Here is a 21,014-nt window from a genome sequence, read left to right as displayed (position 1 = left end):
CACAGCGAGAAGTGTAAAAAAAAAAAAAAAAAAATTGAAAAATAAAAAAAAAGAAAACAGCTATCATAAAACAAATTTGTTTTTAATTTAATTAAAAAAATATCTGATTTATAATTCTTCGCAATAGGCGATTTTCGCAGTACTTTTGTTTCTCCACAAATGTTACATATATAATAAATGTACATATTTATATATGCGTTTATACTTTTATGCATTTTATATACACATCCTCACATCCACTGCTGTGTTTCGCAATTTTGTAAAATATTGTATTGCTGAATTGACTGTGGTTTAATTTTTTCCCGCTTCCTGATTTATTTCATTCATATTGAATTTTTATTTCCCCCTTTGGTATATTTTTGTTCTGCAGCTGGGCAAATATACCAAAGTTTTTTTCCTCCCATTATCATGCGCCTTGCCGTTTGAGTTTGAAGGGTCCCTGCCCCACCCCCTTATTAAACATTCATGCAAATATATAAGCACGCACAAACTTGTTCACGTACGCAAAGGCATATAACCACTTGTACCAAAAGTGTACCCTTATTGTTATACATACGTATGTGCAAATATATGTACATATACATGTGAACTGCTCTTAACACTGAGGGAATTTTTTTTTTTTTAAATGAATAACATACGAAAAAGAAATGGTAAGTGGAAGTAAAAACGGACACAGGTTGTAGAATGAGAAGAGGCGCAAAAAATGTGGAAAACAGCGAGGAGCCAACCCAGGACAGCTATATATAACACCGTTGCAAATAGTGAAAAACTGCATACACCTTTTCCAACTGCTAGAAGTGATCATTTCCTGATAATAACTGTATGCACTTTTTTTTTCCTCTCCCCTCTCATGTAGATGCAAAAAGTTATTACAAGTTTAAGGAAACGGATGAGGTAAGCTTGAACAATGAACGAGCCTGTTGTGCTAGAGCCCCTCATGAGGGGGGAAATTCGTGCAAGTCTCATTACACATTGGAAGGGGGGAGATCATAAATGTTAAGATTGTCTGCGCATTTTTAGATAGGAGTGTTTGGTGTTCCAGGGGGGGTGCATACACGACACATATATCATGTTTGTATATTCTTATTTTTTTTTCCCCCCCTTGAAGGATAAAAACGTCAGTGGAGGCGTGAGCAGGTCACAGTCGTATGGTAAGTATGCTGGAGGAAGAAGACAATTCCGTTGGCGAGAGGGTGAAAAAAAATAGCGTTAGCGAGCGTGTGATTCATTTGCTTACTCGCCGCTTTTTTGTGTGTGTTCATTTCACTCCCCCCGTTTGTTGCACACCATGGCCATTTTTTTTTTTTTTTTTTCGCAACCCCTCTTTATAGAGAACACCCAGATAATCCCAAAGTACGACTTTGAAACTGATCGAGAAGAAAAAAGTCTAATAAGTAATATATTTTCCACAAGGAAACCCAAACATGCGGGTGCCGGATTAGTGTCAGGGTTAAAATCAGTAACAAAAGGGATAATCGTGGGGACAAGTTTTTTGTTTATATCTCCCTATTTATGTGCCAAAGCCGAAGGAATTAATGGTTTCTTCAAAGGGATGTTTTTTGGTCTGCTAAGTGCAATAGTGATCCCGATTATTTCCCTGGGAGTGGCTAGCTACCAAATTGGCAGGGGTATAATGAACACCCCAGAATCGATAGCTCAGAAGGCGCTCGGCAAAATCTGGGATGATGAAAAAAGAGAGTGGTATGATTTTTACTACAATTTAGATGAAGAAGCAAATAAAGTGTTAAACGAAATTAATGACAATGGAGGTAGTGGAAATGGTGGAAAGACTAGCAGCAATGGTAACGCCACATATGAGAGGAAGAATGATGTAAATGACGATGAGTATTATAATAAGAATGGAAATATAAAAGTTAAGAATGATGAATTTTACAAGATTTTACAAGTGCCAACGAATGCTAGCCAAAATGAAATTAAAAGACAATATTATAAGCTAGCCAAAGAATATCATCCAGACAAATGCTCTGATTCTAAGGCTAAAGAGCAGTTTCAAAAAATTGGGGAAGCATACCAAGTGCTCGGTGATATAGAGAGAAGAAGAAGATATGATAAAGAAGGGAAAAACGCTATCAACAGCATGCAGTTTATAGATTCTACCTTTTTCTTTACCCTACTTTTTGGTAGCGAAAAATTGGACCCATATATTGGAAAATTGAGAATGGTTATGTATGTAGAGTATGAACAAATATACAAAGATGAAGACGTGCAGAGAATTATTGTTAAGGAACAGAATAAGAGAGAAGTTCAGCTAGCTCTTCACCTGAGAGAAATATTAAATAATTATATTAACGGAAATAAGGAAGAATATATTGCAAAATTTGAACAAGAAATTAAAGACCTATGCCAAACATCCTTTGGACATGTCATTTTGGAAAATGTCGCTTGGTCTTATGAAAATTGCGCCAACCAATTTTTAGGAGATAAATATAGCCTATTCGGGATTAGCGGGAAGTACTATAAAATGCAACAGAAGAAGAGAGTAATTGGCACGGGGCTTAAATTTGTAAAAACGTTAATTAAGACGAGCTCTTTGGCTAGCCAAATTAAGAAAAAGGAAGAATGTGAAGATATGTCGCTGGAAAAAACAGCCAAAGTGAATAAAAAAATTGAGGACTCGCTCCCAGCTATTGTGGAAACGATGCTCAACATTTGCCTCATCGACATTGACCAAACCATAAAGGGAGTGTGCAAGAAGGTGTTCACGGATATGTCCGTCGATGAGAACATGCGGAAGATCCGGGCGGAGTCCCTCATCGTGCTGGCCAAAGCGATGAAGAAAATCATCCAGGATTTTAAGAAGAACAACGAGATCACGGATACTAAGAAGCTGTTCGAGGATGCGTGCATGAGGTAAGCGCGGGGGAGAGAAGCGTATATAAGTAGCGCAGATAGAATTCGGCTGATGCGCGGTTTCGCCCGTGTTTATATAGCGAAGGGCCCTCCTTCATGCACATTTATTTTCCGCCTCTTTTTTTTTTTTTTTCCACCTTAGGGCGTACCAGAAACAGGATGACGACTACAACTGAATTTGATCTGTCTGCGCAGAACCCTCGCCTTAGTGACACTTTTTTTTTTTTTGTAGTATCCAATTAATTTTCAACCATTATATATTTATAATATCATAGAAAATTGCGCAAGTAAAAGCATTTTTTTATCAATTAGCGATTAAAATGTTATTAACGTGTTTGAGAGGGCACATGTACCTGTTTACGGATTAGTATGGGCGTGTGTGGATATGTGCATATATGTACGTATGTACGTGTGTGTCTATGTTGGTGGGTAGACACTTGCATATGCTTATAAATATATGTGTATGTCGAAGCGTGGCATGGGCTTCTCCATTTCGCCCGCGCAGGAAGTAAATTGCCAGCCGCATAAAAAAACGTATCCTTTAGCGGCACGCATGGGTGCAAATTACACTTTCCCAGCTTTATACATGTGCCTATGTGTACATATATATACATAAGCGTATATAAGAGTGTGTATGTTACGCTGGAGCGCATGTTCGCGTGCTAGTGGGGATTAAATTGTATGACACCAAACTAACCGATTAGAGGAATGTGCGGGTGACAAGGAAGAAGTGGAGTAGCGAAATGAAGAAGCTGAGGGAGGTGCACGCATATTATGCAGCGTTGTCGTATTGTATATGCGTAAAATTATTTCCTCCCCTTTTTTTTTTTTTTTTTTTTGTGTAGAATAAGATTATTTTAAATTTACATACAATATATATGTGCCTACGCCCACGTACATACACACACACAAAAAAAAAACAAAAATTACTTCCCTGTTATATGTATCCTACATTTCGCTGTTTTATTATGTTTCTGTTAAAAACAACTTCAGATGTTATAATATGTTTTATTCAAATTATTTTTTATCTTCTTTTTCTTTCACATTTGTTCTGTTTTGCCGCATGGACACAGGGCCCCTATTCCCTCCTGTGCAATTTTTAAAATATAGACATTGACATAGCAGAGCATGTTGCTGCTGTTATTTTGGTCCTTTGGCCAGCATATCTGGAGGTGTTCTGAGAGGGTGAAAAAGAGAGAACACTGCTTTAACATCACAGGGTTTTAATGAGGCCAAACGGTTGCGCGGTTAACTTGTTTTCCCCTGAGCACTCCTTAGTGTATGCAATTGTGAATGTGCGTGCTTGCGCAAAGTGCCTTTTTTTTTTTTTGTTTTTTAAGTATGACTATCGCCGTTGTCCCAGTAGGTAGAAAATCGAAGAGCCGCTTCCGTGCTTGCGCTTTTTAAAATATAGCAACTTACTGAAAAGGGGGAAAAAAAAAAACAAACAACGACATGGACAGTTTTGTAAAGTTGAAGAGTACTGGTGTATAGTATCATTTCTACGAGTGATTTTTTAGAAAATTAGACAATTCGCACATAAATATAGTGATGAGAAGAAATAGAAGCATTTATGGGGGAGGGATCCTTTTTTTCTTTTCTTTTCCCCATAATGGTTCTATCGATCCGATTGTCATTTTTGTGTCTACTCGCTTAAATGTATGCATTCATACTTATGTACTTGGCTGGTAACAATTTGGAGTATAGAAAATCCATGGACGTTTCGCAGATGATATTTGACCATTGGTTTATCTGAGGAGACCGAAAAATTAAAATTTCCCAACGGGAAAGTAATCAACAGTGTTATTTTGTGAAGGGGGAAAATTTTGCATTGTACGGCACACAGGCTGGGCAGATGTTTAAAATTGTGTCTGTTACAGCGGTAAGGTGGATATTATGTTGCCATTTTTCTACATGGGTACTTTTCCATTTTACTATTTTTTTTCTTTTTTACTTCACTGTTGGAGTAGGTTTTATTCTTCAAAAGGTCTTACATTTGGGGAGGGGAAATACAAGGAACATGCATTTGTGAAGTGTATGTGTGAGTGCGCGGCAACATTTTGTGAAATTCGTTCATGTAACGCTCTTGTTTAACTGGATGGCAAACTCGTTCGAGCGGCTGGTCCTGAATTTCACGTGCACACGTCGCGCCATTTTCCCCCTCCCAATTTGCGGTACCATCGACTATGGAATAAATTCGATCGGCGCATTCCTTTTCCTCCCCACGTAGCTGGAAAAGAAAAGAAAGACGAAAAAGTGACATTAAGAAGTTTTAAATTTTGGCTTTCAACGGGGATAGAGCAAAATGGATGAAAAAAAAGAGAAAAAAAAAAAAAAGTATAACATCGTTTTCCATTATGGCAATAATAATTGTGTCAGAAGTAGACGGAACAGGGAGGTATTTCGCCCATAACAGTTAATTCGACGTTGAATGTCTTATGAGGATTTACTACAAGGGGAATAAGGTCTTATATATAAAACAGAGCAAAGGGAAAATAGTGAAAAGGCGGGAAAAGAATGGGGAAAAATATATGCCGCTCTTTCCTTTTTAGCGATATCGCTTCTTAAGGAGCATCTTTACCTTAATTTGGCAAAGTAACATTTGAAGACACTTTTAACACCTTAATGAGGGCACACATTCGAGGTATTGTTGGATTAAATTAGATGGTTGAATGGAATTTATGTGTGGCAATTATAAATGTTATCGGCATTGCGTCCTTTGCGGGTTTTGCGCTTCGTCGTCCAAATTTTGGTTTCCGTCGCTGAATTTTGCTCGGCCATTGATAATTTTTTTTTTTTTTCCCCGCGGAACATGGTTAGCCATGTGTTCTCAACAAAAACTCCTTGATTCATTTCGCCAAATGAATTTTGGCGTTTATTTTAATTCCATTCCAAGCTTTAAATTTTGCCCTTTAAAAAAGGCGCAATTTTATCGTACACAGGAAACGAAGGAGAAAGAGAATAGCCCAAACAGGCAAAATAGCCAAACTGTGCCAATAGCCAAAAAAAAATGTCGGTAAAATCGCCGTGCCTGGAAATACTTCCCTTCATATTTAGGGAGGAACAAATAAGTAACAGAATTCAAACCTTCCCGACGGAGACCATGAAGAAAGCGTACTTAGAATTGAAGGGATATTTTGAGCAATACAAAATTTACGCAGAGTAATATTTGAATGAAACTGCATCATTACGTTGTATTGTTACAGGAGAAGAAGAGTTTGTCTTCTCACTGTAAATGATTCGTTGTGTGTAGGACTCCCTTTCGCAACTTGCTTTTCTTGGCACACACCCATAAAAGGGGTTCCTTGTGTAGCTTCTCTGCCACGTGTTTGTTGTGACGCTTTGTGTGTGTTCCCCGCTGTTAAAAATGCGTTTCTTATCCCCCCCCCCTTTAAGGAAATTAATTAATTTTAACGGATCAATGAATGATGAAAATCAAAGAAAAGAAAAAATGACAATTAAGTTGAGATGCGAATATTACGCAGTCCTCTTCTCACAGGCGTCTAAGCTTTTAAACGAATACATGTTAGCTTAAGAAATGATTGAAACGCAACGGGGTTGTGAATGAGCGAGGGGAAGATGTATATCTTCAAAATGAATAAGCAGTATACGCTATAAAAATGCCGCTTTTTTTGTTTTTTTTTTTTGCATCCCCCATATAGAAACTTCAGAAACAGACTTATACTCGAATTGGCCATCAGTGTGAACGGCTTGATCAACTCCATACACCCCAACATAATACAAAGACTTAACGAGGACGAGAAAAGGGAATTGCAAAGATGTTGTGAAGTACGCAACGGGAACAGTAGCACCGTTTACACCCTTTTAGACATATAACAATGGTGTAGATGGAGCGTTTCTCAAGCAGGATGTTACTACAGAATTTTAATCGTCATGCGATTTGTTGCTTTATTTGTTTCTTTACTTTTGTTTTATTATTTTTTTTGTTTTTGCAGAATATCCGGAGCGAAAGGATCAAGTCTAAGCTAGAAAAAGTAGGACGGCTCCCTTTCCACAACATTTACCTTTAAGCCAAATACACGCAACGCACATTTTGAAAAGTGCTCCTTGTGTGTGCATTATTAAACCGTATGCGTATTAAGAGAAACGCCGTTGATTTCTGCAAGTGACATTCCACGCATGATAGAAGAAGCTATTAAATATGACACACTTTTTTTTTCTTATATAGAAATTTACCGTATGCTTCTTGAACGACTTAATTATAGAAGATTTAAATTACGAAGGAAATGAAAACGAAAGCGCAGCTCGAAATGTTTTCTACGCAGCGGGATTGAAAGTTAGCGTTTTTGAGGATAAGGCTCTGGATTTACAAAAATGTGAATGGGCAAGAATCTTAAGGGATTAAATATAGGAAGAAAAAATGGATGGTATTATAGGAGGGACTCTGTACAAAATGATGCTCACGTGTGATCAAATTACGCAAAGGTGCGGATACCCTGTCCTTTTTGTTTTTTCCTATTTTTTTCTCCTTTTCCGCTTTTTTAGTTTGACCTTTTTATCAATTTATTATGAATGCCAGTATGTGCATCGTGCAGTAGTGCACATAAACACAGGCATCAAACTTCAGCACAATTTTATTTCATTTTAAAGACAACATAATGAACAGTTTTCCATTTTTAAGTCATTCGATTGGAAAAACAGTTCAAGAGCAAAATGTTAGCAAATAGGTGAAAAAGGCCTTTTGCTCAAATAAACCAACATAATATTTTAAAGGGTATATAAAAAGGGTAAATATGCTAATTCGCCCCTTGCCACCTATTCTTTTAACTATGGGCAAAATAAGTGTACCCCTTTAATTAGAGGCTACGATTTGGTTCAATTTGTTAGGCATGTGAAACATGGGACAAACTCATTTTACACGTTAACCGCTACAAAGGCTACTCAGTAGGAAGTGGTTAAATAAGCAAATAGGGAGACGTAGAAAAAGATTCACGCGAGGGTACAATGTGAAACTGATTGCTACATATAGGAAAATAAACAACATAGAAATATTTAAAAAAAAAATCCATACTTATAAACTCACAGCAGTGCGAGTGCGGCTTGCACAACATAATGGGTAGCCATTTTCAAAAAAAAAACAAACTAAAAAATTAAACAAAAAAATGTCAGAAGATCCAGGTAAAAAAAAAAAAAATATATATGGAAAAAGAAACAAAAAGCTAGCTGCAAGTGTGGTTATTATGGACAAATTATTACACACAGTAAGGGATAACCGGATAAAAAATTGCCATACAGAAGACACGTATAATTCGATAGCATTAACAGATTAGACCTTTTAGACGAAACAAATCTTCTCAAAATGCTTGAAGAAAGCGTTCGCGTGCAGTTGTCAAATGCACTAATTCCACCGTCGTTGGTATGTCTACCGCACGCTTGCACACATAAAAATATATTGAGCTGACCAGGAAAAAAAAAAAAAAAAAATCACAGCTGCTTATCTAGCTAAAAGGAAAATTCCGTGAATTTTAGCATTCCATGTTCATATATTTTTTTTTTGGAGTTAACCATTTTCGCTTGTCGCTTTATAGTAGTCGCAAATTATGCTCCGGCACAACTTGCTGTCATGCAAAGGCAGATGGACAATGTTATAATTTTCCCTTAAAATTAAGTGCTTAAAAATGTAATACGATTTGTAATTGTAAAAAAAACTAAAAGAGTCCAGGGATTTGTTTGGTATGTATTGTTTTGTGTAATGACTAATTCCGTCGATTTCAAATATCGTGTTTGTGTTTTTATCATAAATGTCTACCACAAAAAGAGCGTTGTTCTTATTTACTACGTATTCGTTTTGTATAGGGAAGGTTTTCTGTGTGCTGTTTTTTTTCTTTTCGTAAATATGTTTTATATAGTTATATATCTTTATATGCGATTTGGAGCTTTCTATTTTTTTAAACGTTAAAAGGACTCGCTCCTCCACTTTTCTCAAGTCGTTATCAATGCGTGGGTTAAATAAAATTTTCGACACATCCGGCTGTTTTAAAAATAGAAAGTTTGTTTTATTCATTTTTATTTCCTTTGGGTGAATGCTTTTTTGTATTAAATAAAAAATGCCAAAATTTTCCCTGGGGGAATAATTTCTGTTGCCAATATTGTTTGCGTACAGTGGAAGAACATCCCTGTTGTTATCTTCCTTCATTTGAGCATGATTCCCTTCATTCGGGTAATTGCCAACCGTGCGGGTCTCTTCAATTAGCTCTTCGTCCATCGCTTCCTTCCCCGAGTTGTTCCTCATTTGTGCCCCTTCGATCATCGCCAAATCGGTGTGTGCAAATGACTCTCCATACCGACGACCTTCTCTGTGCCCCGAACTGCCACTGTTCTCCTCTGAAAAGGAAGTAAGTAACTTTTCCAAAAAGTAAAACCCTTTTTTGGGTACCGCACTGGAGCTTACAAATTTCTTCACAACATTCCTATCATAATGCACATGTTTATTCATATTAATTTTTACAAATAAATAGAAGGTGTAAAATTTCATAAGGTTGTCTTCATTTTGGGAGGGCTGCAAAATGTACTTTTCTATATTTTCTGCATTTAAACTGTACAAGTGGTAGAAGTAACTTCTTAACAAGTTGTGCGCCAAGTTTATGTAAAAATAGACGTACTCGCCTTTGTCACTGTTCAGTTTGGTGTTCCCTTGCACGGGGACTTTCTCACACCGTATGTTATGCGAGATATTTGCTATTACTAAAGACAAGCTGTACATGCAAGTTAGCATATCATCGTGGGTACGATCCAGAGTGTCCAAGCAATTAGTAGCACCTTCCCTTTTATTGACAACGTGAGACATATAGTAGTTTATTAGAAGCTTCAAAATGAGGCGCAGCTGGTAGAGTGTGACATTATTGTATACAGTCATTGGTAGTAATATTTTTTTTAAAAGGACAAACATATTTGGGGCGTCTTTCACATATAAAAGGTATAAATAATGATAATTAATTAAAGTGAATAATGGCATGAGGGCCACCCCTGTGTGTGAAAATGTCCAATTAAAAATGGATAATACTCTTTCATTTATTTTGTCAAGAAAGTTAAAAAAGGGTGCCGTCCTTTCCGCATTTCTGCACGCATTGTAAAACACGTGATACATTTTGAAGAAATGTACTGCTGAGTGTATTACTAAAGATTCGTTGGTAATGTTATTTTTATTTAACGCGTAGTTTATATTGCTTAGACAAACCAGGTTGTCATAACTCTGTTGCAAAAAATTGTCCTCCAATTTTACATGTGCGCTCTTGCTATCAAAGGAATGCACACGTTTTATTCCTGTCTCCAAAATGGAAATTAGCCGTTGGGTCAGTTCCTTCCTTTCCTTGTCTTCCACGTAGAATTCATTCATGAGGGATAAATTGTAAAGGTATACAGACAAGTGTTGTAAGTTTAGAGCTGAGCTTCTCTTGTAGTAGTTCACATGGTAAAGAATGTCATCATTTCTGCTCCTAAGTTTTGTAAGTAAATTTTTTACAACAACTTTTGATAACTTTTTTAAAACATTTTGTACAGAGTTCGCTTTGGAAAAATACAACAGGCGTGTTTCTTCTCCTTTTTTATTTGTTGAACAATTTTTTGATGAAAAATGGGATTGATGGTCTGGTTCAGTCGAGTGAGTGTCACTGTTGTTTCCACATGGGAATGAACAAGACATGGGATCATCCCAAATTGTTACGTCCTCGCAGTTATGGGTATTACCCATGTTTTGCACATTTCGAAGGCACTTGAAAATAATCGCGTAGTGTTGATAACTACATTTTTTCAAATGGAAGATGGTACACAGGAGGGCACTCCTCAAAAAGGCATCATAGTCAAAAGGGATAAACGACTCTGCATTCCCCAGAGAAACCTCGTAAGAACGATTCGCATTAGACTTACACGATTGACTTAATTTTTTCATCGGATAGTAAGTAGACACGGATTGTATAAAATTACATATATCCTTTTCGTTAAATTTTGGGAAAACATATTTCCTATTTTGGTGAATTGTATGGAGCATCAAATCGATGTAAATGTTGTTAATTTTTAATTTGGACATGCTCCATAAGAAGATAAAAAATTCTTGAAAAAAATTCTTCTCTTCATATTTGTCATTTTGTGCGTTAAATTGTAAGTGATATTTTTTTTCCTTTTCATTTAACTCTTCCGTGTTTGATAAAACGCCTTTATAAAAACTGTCCACGTCGTACTTGCCTTTACAATTTGCGTTAAAGTGCTTGATAGCCTTCATGCACATCCACCGACTGAGGAGCAAGAACATCAAGTTTATAGGGTCATGTTGTAGCGTTTCTGATGTACTTTCCCCCGTAGGTATGTAATATTTGTACACGTAATTTTTATAACATATTGTAAAATCGATTGAGTAGAAACTGAAAAGTAAAGCGTACGAATAGGTAATATTTGCGATGGCCTGAGATGACAAGTGGACATACATGCTGATTATATGCTTGGCATACATCACGTAGGTTGCAATGTCGTAATATTTTAAGTTTATCAATGCAAAGAGTAAGTTTGATAAGTGTCGGTAGGTTAACTTTTTCACAAAATAATTTTTGTTTATTTGGTCCACCAAGTGTTGTAATATTTCGTTTTTGTAGTCGAGGTAGAGATAGCGTGGTTGTTCTTCTGGGTTCATCATATACGGAGGTTTCTGTCTTTTTGACACATCACACCCTTCTCCGCTTCCATAGCTGCTTCCAATGGAGGTGCTTTCTCCCCCATGCATAGCCACCCTCTGACTTATCTCTCCGTAGTCGTTCACTTGGTCCAGGGCGGCCATCCGACACAGCTCTTCTATGCTTACACCAACGACACGGCTATTTACGTGCATCTCGTAGTTCACTATTCTGCACTCTTTCTGTTTCGCCAATTTGTACATTTTATAAACACACACAACGTAATTTAGGGGGACTAAAATGTCTTTGTTGTAATAAATCAACTTATATATTTCATTAAAGTTTTGCATTTCCCCTATCTTTTTTGTTAGTACAATATTTAGCTCGTGAAAGTCTACCTTTTTGTTGCCTGTTTTTTTTAGAAACATATAAAGTTCATTTTTCTTTTTTGAGATTTTTTTCTTCGGCCAATTCTTTGTCTTCATTATTCCATTTTCTTGGTATCTACGGGGATGATTTGTGAATAATTCGAATAGGTGTGTTTGCGTGAGCGCATATGTTCGCCATCTCGCCTCATGACATATTTCAAACATGGGCATTAACACATGACTACTGTTATTCACATAATTTTTTTTGTTGTTTTTTTTTTTTCTAACCTGGTGGGGCTGTCCGAATGCCGCAGCTGGATGAACCTGTCCTCCCCGTTCACACTTTCTGAGATCCCTTTTGAGGTGTAGGCACTCGAGGAGGTGAAAGTTTTCCCAACACTTTTCCAATTTTTAAAAATGGCCAACAGGAACGGCTTTTCTTTTCTTCTTCCCCATATTATTTTCGTTCCATTTAAAAATGACATCAACATCATTTTCGCGTTAAGGTGCGTGCACAAGCGGGATGCATTTCCCCATTTTCACTGAGTAGTCTAACTTACACGAGGAAAAACTGCCCACAGGGAAATCCTACTATGTGTTCCTTTGGCGGTGAACAATATAATGGAGAAAAATGTAGGCCCCTAAATGTGGGGTGATTGATGGGACGGTGGATCCGAAGTTGAAATTTTTTTTTTACATTTTTTTTTTTTTTTTTTTTTTTTCAGCGCAAAATGTTTTTTCCAAGTGGGATTCTCTTACGAGTGATTAATTAGGGGAGTAGATATGAACATGACTTATGCGCGTACGCATATAGATATACATTTAAACAGCAGCAACCGGTGATGGGTCATTCAGCCCAGAGTGTTCGATGAACGGGCAAGCTAGATCAAAACGGATTAATCATTTTATTGACGGCGTTGCCTTCATCTGGGGGTGTCAAACGGCGGTGAAAACTTTCCCTAGTGGGGAATAAATGTGAAGAAAAGTTTACCATCCCTGCGATGGTCTACAGTAGCAGCGTCATTGTTCTTAAATGAAATAATTTCCACCATCACATAGTTTGTGTGATATTGTACAATGCGTTATAGGCTGTGTATACACGTTGCTACATCATTTTGCGGTACCTATTGTGAGTTTTTTTTTTTTTCTTTTTTCCTCAGTGACGCTTTATCAGCAATTAATTTAGTCATTTGAAGGAGTTCCGTTCGAGCTAATTACCCATTCCATTTTACACACATCCATTTATTTCATGTTTAACTTTTTCAGTGGTCAGAACTATCAGGGGAGACATAAAAAAAAAGTTTCACATGAACGAACGTAAGGGCGAAATGTGCTTGACAGGTGTAACTACTTGCACATATTTATTTATTCTTTCATGCACCTTTTTTTGAGATACTTAAAAAGAAATGAACGATATTTTGTGCCAAAAGGGGAAGAAAACGAAAAAAAAAAAAAAATTGAGAGACAGCCTGCAGAATGATCCTTTCTCTGTTGTGCATCCTTTTGACCGTTTGGAAGTCCTTCGGGGTGAAACGCTTAAGGGAAATACTTCTCCTGTTGACCAGTCAACCTTTTCCAATGTCACAATTGGTGACAAAGGTTAAAGGGGCACATTTGTATTTTACCCTCTATGTGTAATTCTGCCTTTGCAGCAACAAGGGGGAAACGCACAAAAGAGAAGAGAGTTAGGGACTCATCACCATCATACCAATACGTGCATATGCATAGTCGGTCGACATTCAAAAGTAGAACTTCGCGTATTCTCAAATGGTACCCCCCTCCTCCAAACGTACGTAATTAACTGTGCACAATTTATCATAACTTGGGGTCAAGAAAAGGTTTAAAATTGTATTCACGTGAAATCATGCTCAGTGTGAGTAGGACCATTTGATCCTGTTGGTTTTTCTAATGATAATAGGTGGTTCGGCTCTACGGCCACGTGAGCCATAGTGCTATAACCCATGTCGCCGTGCGCGCACGGATCAGGAACCCCCCGCCCGCTCAGATTGCAAGCGCATGCATTTCTGCTAACACACAGCGTACGGATCTTGCAGGCACTAAAGGGGGAGGGGGAAAGCGTGTCGTTTTGGACTGGAAGCTGGCTTGAAGCCACTCCGCTATATGTATAGAATGGTATAAAATTTTACGCTGCACGCATAATTTAAATTGAAAACAAAAAAATACACATCCCTATTTGCATTCTTCCTCTTTTTTAATAAAGCTATCATACAATACACAGCCATTCATCTGTGTCAAAAATACGTAGAGGTACATAACAGTAAAGAATGTGTTTAAATGCTACATATATTTTTGAAAGCGTGCTAGTAGTACACTTGCAAAGCTCAGAAAGGCCAAACGAGGACACTGCACAACGGAGAACGCAGCGCCATTATTACATTTTTTTTTTTTTTTTTTTTTATTTTACCTTCTTGTTATGTGTGTCGAGTAAGAAATTTTGAAGTTTTACGAAAGAACGACATTTTCGCGTTTTTAACCTCTTGCCGCTTCAACTTAAACCGTTTTCCATTTTAGTTTTTTGCCTATTTAACGTTTTTGTTTTTCAACTTATTTCCCCTTTGGCCTGTTAACCCTACCAACCTGTTAACTTCCTCACCACACACCATCATCTTCAACATTCAACTTTCCGCGTCTTAACTCATCTGCCCCTACATTATTCATTGAACCAACAAGCATTCCACACCTACAGTTAAGCACAGACTCGATATTTTTTCTCTACATAAGCATTGCTACGTTTGCTTATTGCAGTGGGGTAGAAGATTGCGCCTTTTGGTGAGTCTAACCCACGTGTCATATATGCGTGCTCGCATCATTCATGCAGAAGGGGACAAGAGACCAGCAACAAAAGACGTTCACCTCCCTTTCGTTGTGTACACATATATCTATGTATTTACATATGTAGAAGTGTACCTTCATGCGTTTGCACATTTGCATATACATGATAGGTAGCTTTCCTATGCCTGAGGTATATACCGGATGTGCGTATGCTTGCGTGTGCTCAGGGACTTAGTTCGTAATTGGCCACTTGGTGAAGATTGCCTTTTTGCATATTTGCGTTTTAGCCGCTTCCCCTACGTGTGACCATTGTCACTTTTCCACATTCGCTTTAGGCCGACTTGGGAGAGGTCGAATTTTATTTCGTCCACCCGTTTCGCCTTTTTTTTTTCCCATATCGTTTATTTCACCGTCTTTGCCTTTTTTACCTCTTTTACAATTTTTATAATTTCAATATATAATCATAAAATTAAGCAACTAATAAAACAAACCCGTCGTCATTTTTTTCTTTTTTTTATGTTTGTCAATTACTGCTAAAATTTAATTAGCACAAATTGGAAGAAAAAAAAAAAAAAAATACACATAGAATTATTAACGTTTATTTATGTACGCTTCATGATTCAAAAATGTAACGGTAATATAATGCGTTTATAGGGAGCACCAAGCACGTATTTTTTTTTTTTTTTTTTTTCTTAGAAGTAGAATATTAATGACGCCTATATGTATACATTTTGCATTGTATATATATCATACATATATTGAACGAGCTTAATGCAAATATTGAATATATTATAATATTTTTTTTCCCCTTGTGGAGTTTAAAAATAATTAGTAATGATCAAAAGTGAGAAATGAAAATAATGAATTAGTAGTGCATTTTTTTTTTTTTTTCCCTTTATATGCGTATAATTATTAAGCACAATAAATTTCGTCGTTTCTGTTTCTGGTAAGAACCCCTCCTGTCATCTAAAAGTGAACCTAGATATTTTGATAACCCTCATATCACGTTCGGTAATTATTGCATTTTTTTTTCCTTTTCTTTCTTGCCCCTATTGAATGTATAAGCACCATTACTACTACTCTAATTATATATGTATTTGGCTTACGTACATTAATAATATCTTCATGTTTTATTGTATGAATTGTTATAAAAATATGTTCGCCCTTGCCCGATCACCTTAGTGAATATATTTCGAATATGGCTGCATATTTCTAATCTTCTTAATTTCTTTTATTGATTCTTTTTTTTTTTTCGTTCCCCGAACGAATGGTAGATTTTTGTACACGCTCCCCATTCGTTTAATGTCAATTTCTAATTGAATGCTTTATTCCTAATTAATTTTTCACAACGTGTTATATGTATATTAGCATATATACATGTTTCTATGTTACATACGTATTATGTATGTATACGTGACTAAACTACATGCTTCTCTCTCTCTATCAGTCCGTCGCGAAAATCACGACCACACGTATGTAGGGTACATATATGTGCCTCCCTAGATGCATGGGCGTTCTTTTTGCAGAGGATTGTAGCCATTTAGCAATTTATGCATATCGGCAAATGGGCACAGAGGCCACAGCTCCGCGAGTGACCGTTTGGTCTACCTCAAGTTGATTCTTCTACTATTGCATCTTTTAACGCGAAGCATTTGCGCAGCCACCACGGAACGCACAAAACAATCTACAAATAATGACCAAATAAAATGAGCAAGTAAATCAGCATATAATCCGCAGGCAACTCACCAAACTGCCTACAGGAATATCCACGTCGTGTGCACCCCAAACATTGCTCCTCGCCTCCGGCATCCTCTTCTATATTATTTTTTCACGACATCAATGGATAACCATTTGGGTAGATTATCCAGATGGTTTTTTTTTTTTGACTTTTGATTTAAAACGAAAGCGTTAACGAAATTGTCGATATATTACTTCCACGACACGTAGTCGTGACTGTGTAGCGCTCTCTCCTGTATATCTTCCATTATATGAATATATTTAGTGTAACCTCCGCTGTTTAGCGACAGCGTTAGAGTTTTTTTTTTTTCTTTTCAATGCCCCCTTTTTTTTTCATGCAAACACTGTTGTAAGTGCACAGTGTACAGTGTACAGTGTACAAGTAGCACTGGATGCTTTTTGTAAAGTTTGAACGAGTGGCAGTTGGGAAGGCAGATTGTATGTGTGTAGCTGGACGCAATCCCAGATGGTCATGTCGTAACGTGCACGGTAATATACATACCTGTTATGTGCATATATAGCGAAGCGTCGGAGAGGGTGACACAGCATACCATTTGTGGAGTGTGCGTGGGAGAAAGTCCCTTGTGAAGCAAATGCCTGGTTCGATTGAGTAGTGTACAAACCTGGTGTATTATTCAAGACGTACAAGAAGCCAAGCAGCATTTTCACCTGGGTGCCTTTATGCAACCTGCCTTCTTAATCTACCCTAACGAAGAGGAAATATATTGCAAGGCACACAAACAGTGCATCAAGCGTAGCAGCCACGCGAACCGAATTACACCAAGTTAATCGCGTTTAAACGAACGACAAAAAGGGAATAAATTACAACCCGTTATTGGACCAGTGAGCAAGCCACAAATGAGTAACGCGCACGGGGGTAAGAGCGGCGCAAGTGGCGCCAGCAATAAAGGCAGCAGCAACAGCAGCAGAGAGGCTAATCTGTATAGTGGCAGAAATGGGACCTACCAAAATGGAAACACCCAACGCAGGAACGGCAAGGAAAACCAAGCCAACGTGTACAGTTACCGAATGAACGCGACGAGCACCCACTGGCAAGATGAAAACGATGTAGGGCAAGCCACAAATGGGACAGTAGTAGCTGATGCAGGAGACGTAGGACAATCGAATCATGACGATGCGTATGATGGAAGTTTTATAAAAAATGATGTATGCAGTTTTGCGAAAATAAATAATGACAATTCAAACATTACTAGTAATGCTACCTCCACGAATTTTAAAGAAGAAGAATCGAGCATAGCAAATATTGAAATGGACACAGAGAAGGCTCGAAGCATGTACATAAAGAATTTACACTCTACGCAATCGACCATGAACATTGAAGGGAATAATGATAAATATGACGAGGAGGATGAATTGATAGAAATGCGTGATGAAAATAGCCGAATAGAGGACTGTGTGTATAATTACAAGAATAAAAGAATGACCAAGAGTAAACGTAAACATAACAGATTGGGGGATACAATGGATCACCAGCTAGCCGATGAAGATTATGGAGACAATGACATGTACAACAATTCATTTTATCTGTCTGAAAATATAGAAGAACAATTATGCACCGAGGACAAGAGTATGTCGTTTTTGAAAAAACTCAAAATGTGCTTTAACTATTTTGGGCCAGGTTGGATTGTAGCCATAGCATATTTGGACCCAGGAAATTTGTGCAGCAATTTAAATGTAGGGTTAATTAGATCACCAGATAAAAGTTTTAATAATGGTATGATGAAGGATTATACAGGATATCATTTACTATGGATTTTGGCATATGGTCATATTTTAGGTTTTGTTTTCCAAACGCTCTCTATGAAGTTGGGACACGTGACAGGGTTAGATTTGGCTTCCATATGTAACAAAGAATTTGATAAAAAGTATTCTTACCTATTGTACTTTTTTGTTCAGCTAGCCATTTGGGGTGCACACATGCAAGCCATTGTAGGTACTTTTGTAGCTATACATTTGATTTTTGGAATATCGGTGAAGGTAGCCATTTTGTATACCCTAGTGGAAGCACTAGTATATAGTTTTCTGGAAAACAAAAGTCTTAACCTTTTAGAAAATGTGCTAAGTATGCTGATCGGACTGTTAGCTCTGTGTTTCATTTTTAACGTTTTTATGACCCCAATTAACTACAAAGAAGTGGCTTACAGCATTTTGTACCCAAGAATTCCTCCAGGCAAAGGATTTGATGCCATGGCACTATTAGGAAGTATCATATCAGCTCATGTATTTTATTTACACACAAATTTAACATCCAAGAAGAAGGCCGTAATATTTAATGATAGAATGTTACAAAGATACAACACATTGGGTACGGTCGAATCAGCAGGTTCGCTGTTTCTCTCTTGTGTCACCAACTGCATTATTGTACTAACCTTTGCCGAAGTTAACATCAATGCGCGCGACAGGAAAGATGCTTACAACCTTTTCACAGCATACGAAGTGATGAAAAAATCATTTGGGAAAATTTCTATGTATATATGGTCCTTTGGTCTGCTAAGTAGTGGAAATAACTCCAGCTTTATGTGCGAATATGCATCCAAGTCTGTATTTGAAGGATTTTTAAATAAAAAAGTTAACACCTTTTTACGAGTACTATCTTTCCGTTTCTTCCTTTTCTCCATTTTGTATTTATTTTTACTATACGATAAGTACAGCATTGACCAAATGACAAATTTTATCAATGTCATCCAAGTCCTTCTGCTGCCTCTGGCCATTGTACCTCTCTACCGATTTAGTATTCATAAAAATGTGTTAGGAAAATATGCTTTAACAAAATATTCCAAAGTATTTATTTTCATCATTGTTATTTCGATAATCATTGCCAACTTGACGTTGACCCTTTTTGATTTCCTTCAGAAAGTGCATAATGTATACTCTGTTTCTTTTGCCATTATATTTTCCTTCCTTTATTTATCCTTTATGCTTTTCCTTTTTAAGATGCCAATTACGAAGACCTACTGTCGCCTGAGATGAGGCGGAGCGTTCGCAGGAGCGAAGCCAGCGAGGCCGATCGTAATACTCCCCTGTGCATAACTGTTTTGTGCATAACTATTGTGTGCATGCCCATGTGTGTTTACGTTTATGCCCGCGGATCCAGGGTTTTTCTCGCCTATCCCGGCATTCCATTCCCGAGGAGTTCCCGATCAGCAGCCGGGGAAGTCCGCCGACCTGTTTATCTTTATATGTGCCACCACCTGTTCTTATAACTTATCCATGTATGCCGCTGTGTAAGCAGCCGGCCCAGCAATGTATTATCCCATGTCCCACTCTTTACCCCTGTAGCGGTGCCAAGCCGTTGCAGAGAAGCACCTGCCACTTACAATTATACCGCCTATGCTTTTAAACAGCCGACCTTTGACACTTCTGCATGCCTCTCACTTTTTAATGTAAATGCCTTTTTTTTTTTTTTTTTTTCCTTCTTCGATTTTCCTGCTTCATGAAAAAGATACATTTTTTCTTCAACTAACATTCGTGATTGTAACTTAAAAAACCCATCCGTATGACAATTATTAAATAATTACCTTACCGATTCACATTTTTGAGATTGAGGGGATTGCAAAAATGGGTGAGTAACAGTATCGCGTAGCGTTCTTAGAGATGAACAACCATCTCATCGCATTTGAGACGAAGTTTGAGCTTATTCTTTTTAATATGGTCTGGGTTGCTTTGTGAAGCTCTGCTTTGTTTTCACTATTTCGTCGCAGCATAGTCGCGACATATGCAAAACGTAGTGGGTGTGGGCGCCTGTCTGCTTCGCCCGTTCTGTTGGGTCTCTGCGAGGAGCGCACAAAAGTGGTGCATCCTCAGGCGAGACGCAATGTGTTAGTACTTATTCGGAAGAAAAATATAACATGGCTTTCCTCCTCTTCAAATAATACACTTTACAATTGGTTACGTAACACAGCGAAAAAGGCTCGCTCCCTTTTTTTCTGTATCACCCTCACTCCCATCTGTATTGCCATTTGGTAGCTCAAAATTCGTACCTTTTGATAATGCTGTTATGTCTCATCGTTTGGAAGAAGAATTCGTCTTATTTATTTTTTCTTATTTTTTACATTTACAAAACTCTGCTCAAATACAGTTAAAAGGATTTAAAAAAGTTTATTATTGCATATGCATGTGTACACTTGCTCGAGTTTACACACACATGGGTTTTTTTCCTTTGTTTTCTAAGATGAGATCTTAGTGTGGAAAAAGGCTCCTGCATATATGTTACATAATTGTGGCAAAAAAGAAAAAAAAAAAACAGATGAAAAAATGAAAAGTAAAAAATAGGGAATAAATAAAACAACACAACGGCAGGTATTTAAAAAAAAAGTGTAAAAAAAAAAAAAAAAAAAAAAAAGGAAAAGAAAGAAGCGCGATATTTATCGCTGTTACTTAAAAAATACGGAAATGTACAAAGTGGAAGAAGCGTGATTATAGTGGAGGCACCAAGGCCCCCCCCCCGTTCACGCATTTTTATTTTATTTATTTTATTTTTGCCTGCGTGTCTATGTGCCCATAAAAGTATGTACATATACCCACAGACAAGTATACAGATATACACACATGTGGCACACGCGGAGAAGTAACATCACAGGCTGAAACACAAAAAATGGAA

General features: G+C 37.3%; 5 protein-coding genes across 5 annotated transcripts; 3 read left to right on the top strand and 2 right to left on the bottom strand.

The window, feature by feature from the left end:
* Positions 1 to 625: 625 nt before the first annotated feature.
* AK88_02810 (uncharacterized protein) lies at positions 626 to 3,047 on the top strand (the record flags this gene model as incomplete). The annotated part of the gene is made up of 5 exons (XM_012480433.1): positions 626 to 650; positions 857 to 894; positions 1,109 to 1,151; positions 1,332 to 2,871; positions 3,014 to 3,047. The coding sequence occupies 5 exons, from the start codon at positions 626 to 628 to the stop codon at positions 3,045 to 3,047; spliced, it is 1,680 nt and encodes a 559-aa protein (XP_012335856.1).
* An 864-nt stretch (positions 3,048 to 3,911) lies between these two features.
* On the bottom strand, positions 3,912 to 5,227 carry AK88_02809 (uncharacterized protein; the record flags this gene model as incomplete). The annotated part of the gene is made up of 6 exons (XM_012480432.1): positions 3,912 to 4,048; positions 4,218 to 4,292; positions 4,545 to 4,623; positions 4,826 to 4,860; positions 5,050 to 5,101; positions 5,216 to 5,227. 6 exons carry the CDS (start codon positions 5,225 to 5,227, stop codon positions 3,912 to 3,914), a joined length of 390 nt encoding a protein of 129 aa, XP_012335855.1.
* A 654-nt stretch (positions 5,228 to 5,881) lies between these two features.
* Positions 5,882 to 7,237, top strand: AK88_02808 (uncharacterized protein; the record flags this gene model as incomplete). Its single annotated transcript, XM_012480431.1, has 5 exons — positions 5,882 to 6,033; positions 6,268 to 6,396; positions 6,534 to 6,660; positions 6,828 to 6,866; positions 7,061 to 7,237. 5 exons carry the CDS (start codon positions 5,882 to 5,884, stop codon positions 7,235 to 7,237), a joined length of 624 nt encoding a protein of 207 aa, XP_012335854.1.
* A 1,155-nt stretch (positions 7,238 to 8,392) lies between these two features.
* On the bottom strand, positions 8,393 to 12,357 carry AK88_02807 (uncharacterized protein; the record flags this gene model as incomplete). Its single annotated transcript, XM_012480430.1, has 2 exons — positions 8,393 to 11,999; positions 12,152 to 12,357. The coding sequence occupies 2 exons, from the start codon at positions 12,355 to 12,357 to the stop codon at positions 8,393 to 8,395; spliced, it is 3,813 nt and encodes a 1,270-aa protein (XP_012335853.1).
* A 4,894-nt stretch (positions 12,358 to 17,251) lies between these two features.
* AK88_02806 (uncharacterized protein) lies at positions 17,252 to 19,384 on the top strand (the record flags this gene model as incomplete). Its single annotated transcript, XM_012480429.1, has 1 exon — positions 17,252 to 19,384. One exon carries the CDS (start codon positions 17,252 to 17,254, stop codon positions 19,382 to 19,384), a length of 2,133 nt encoding a protein of 710 aa, XP_012335852.1.
* Between the last annotated feature and the right edge of the window lie 1,630 nt (positions 19,385 to 21,014).

Source organism: Plasmodium fragile (assembly GCF_000956335.1).
Source record: "Plasmodium fragile strain nilgiri unplaced genomic scaffold supercont1.29, whole genome shotgun sequence".
NCBI classification, from domain to species: domain Eukaryota; phylum Apicomplexa; class Aconoidasida; order Haemosporida; family Plasmodiidae; genus Plasmodium; species Plasmodium fragile.
This window is presented reverse-complemented; position numbering and strand designations above follow the sequence as displayed.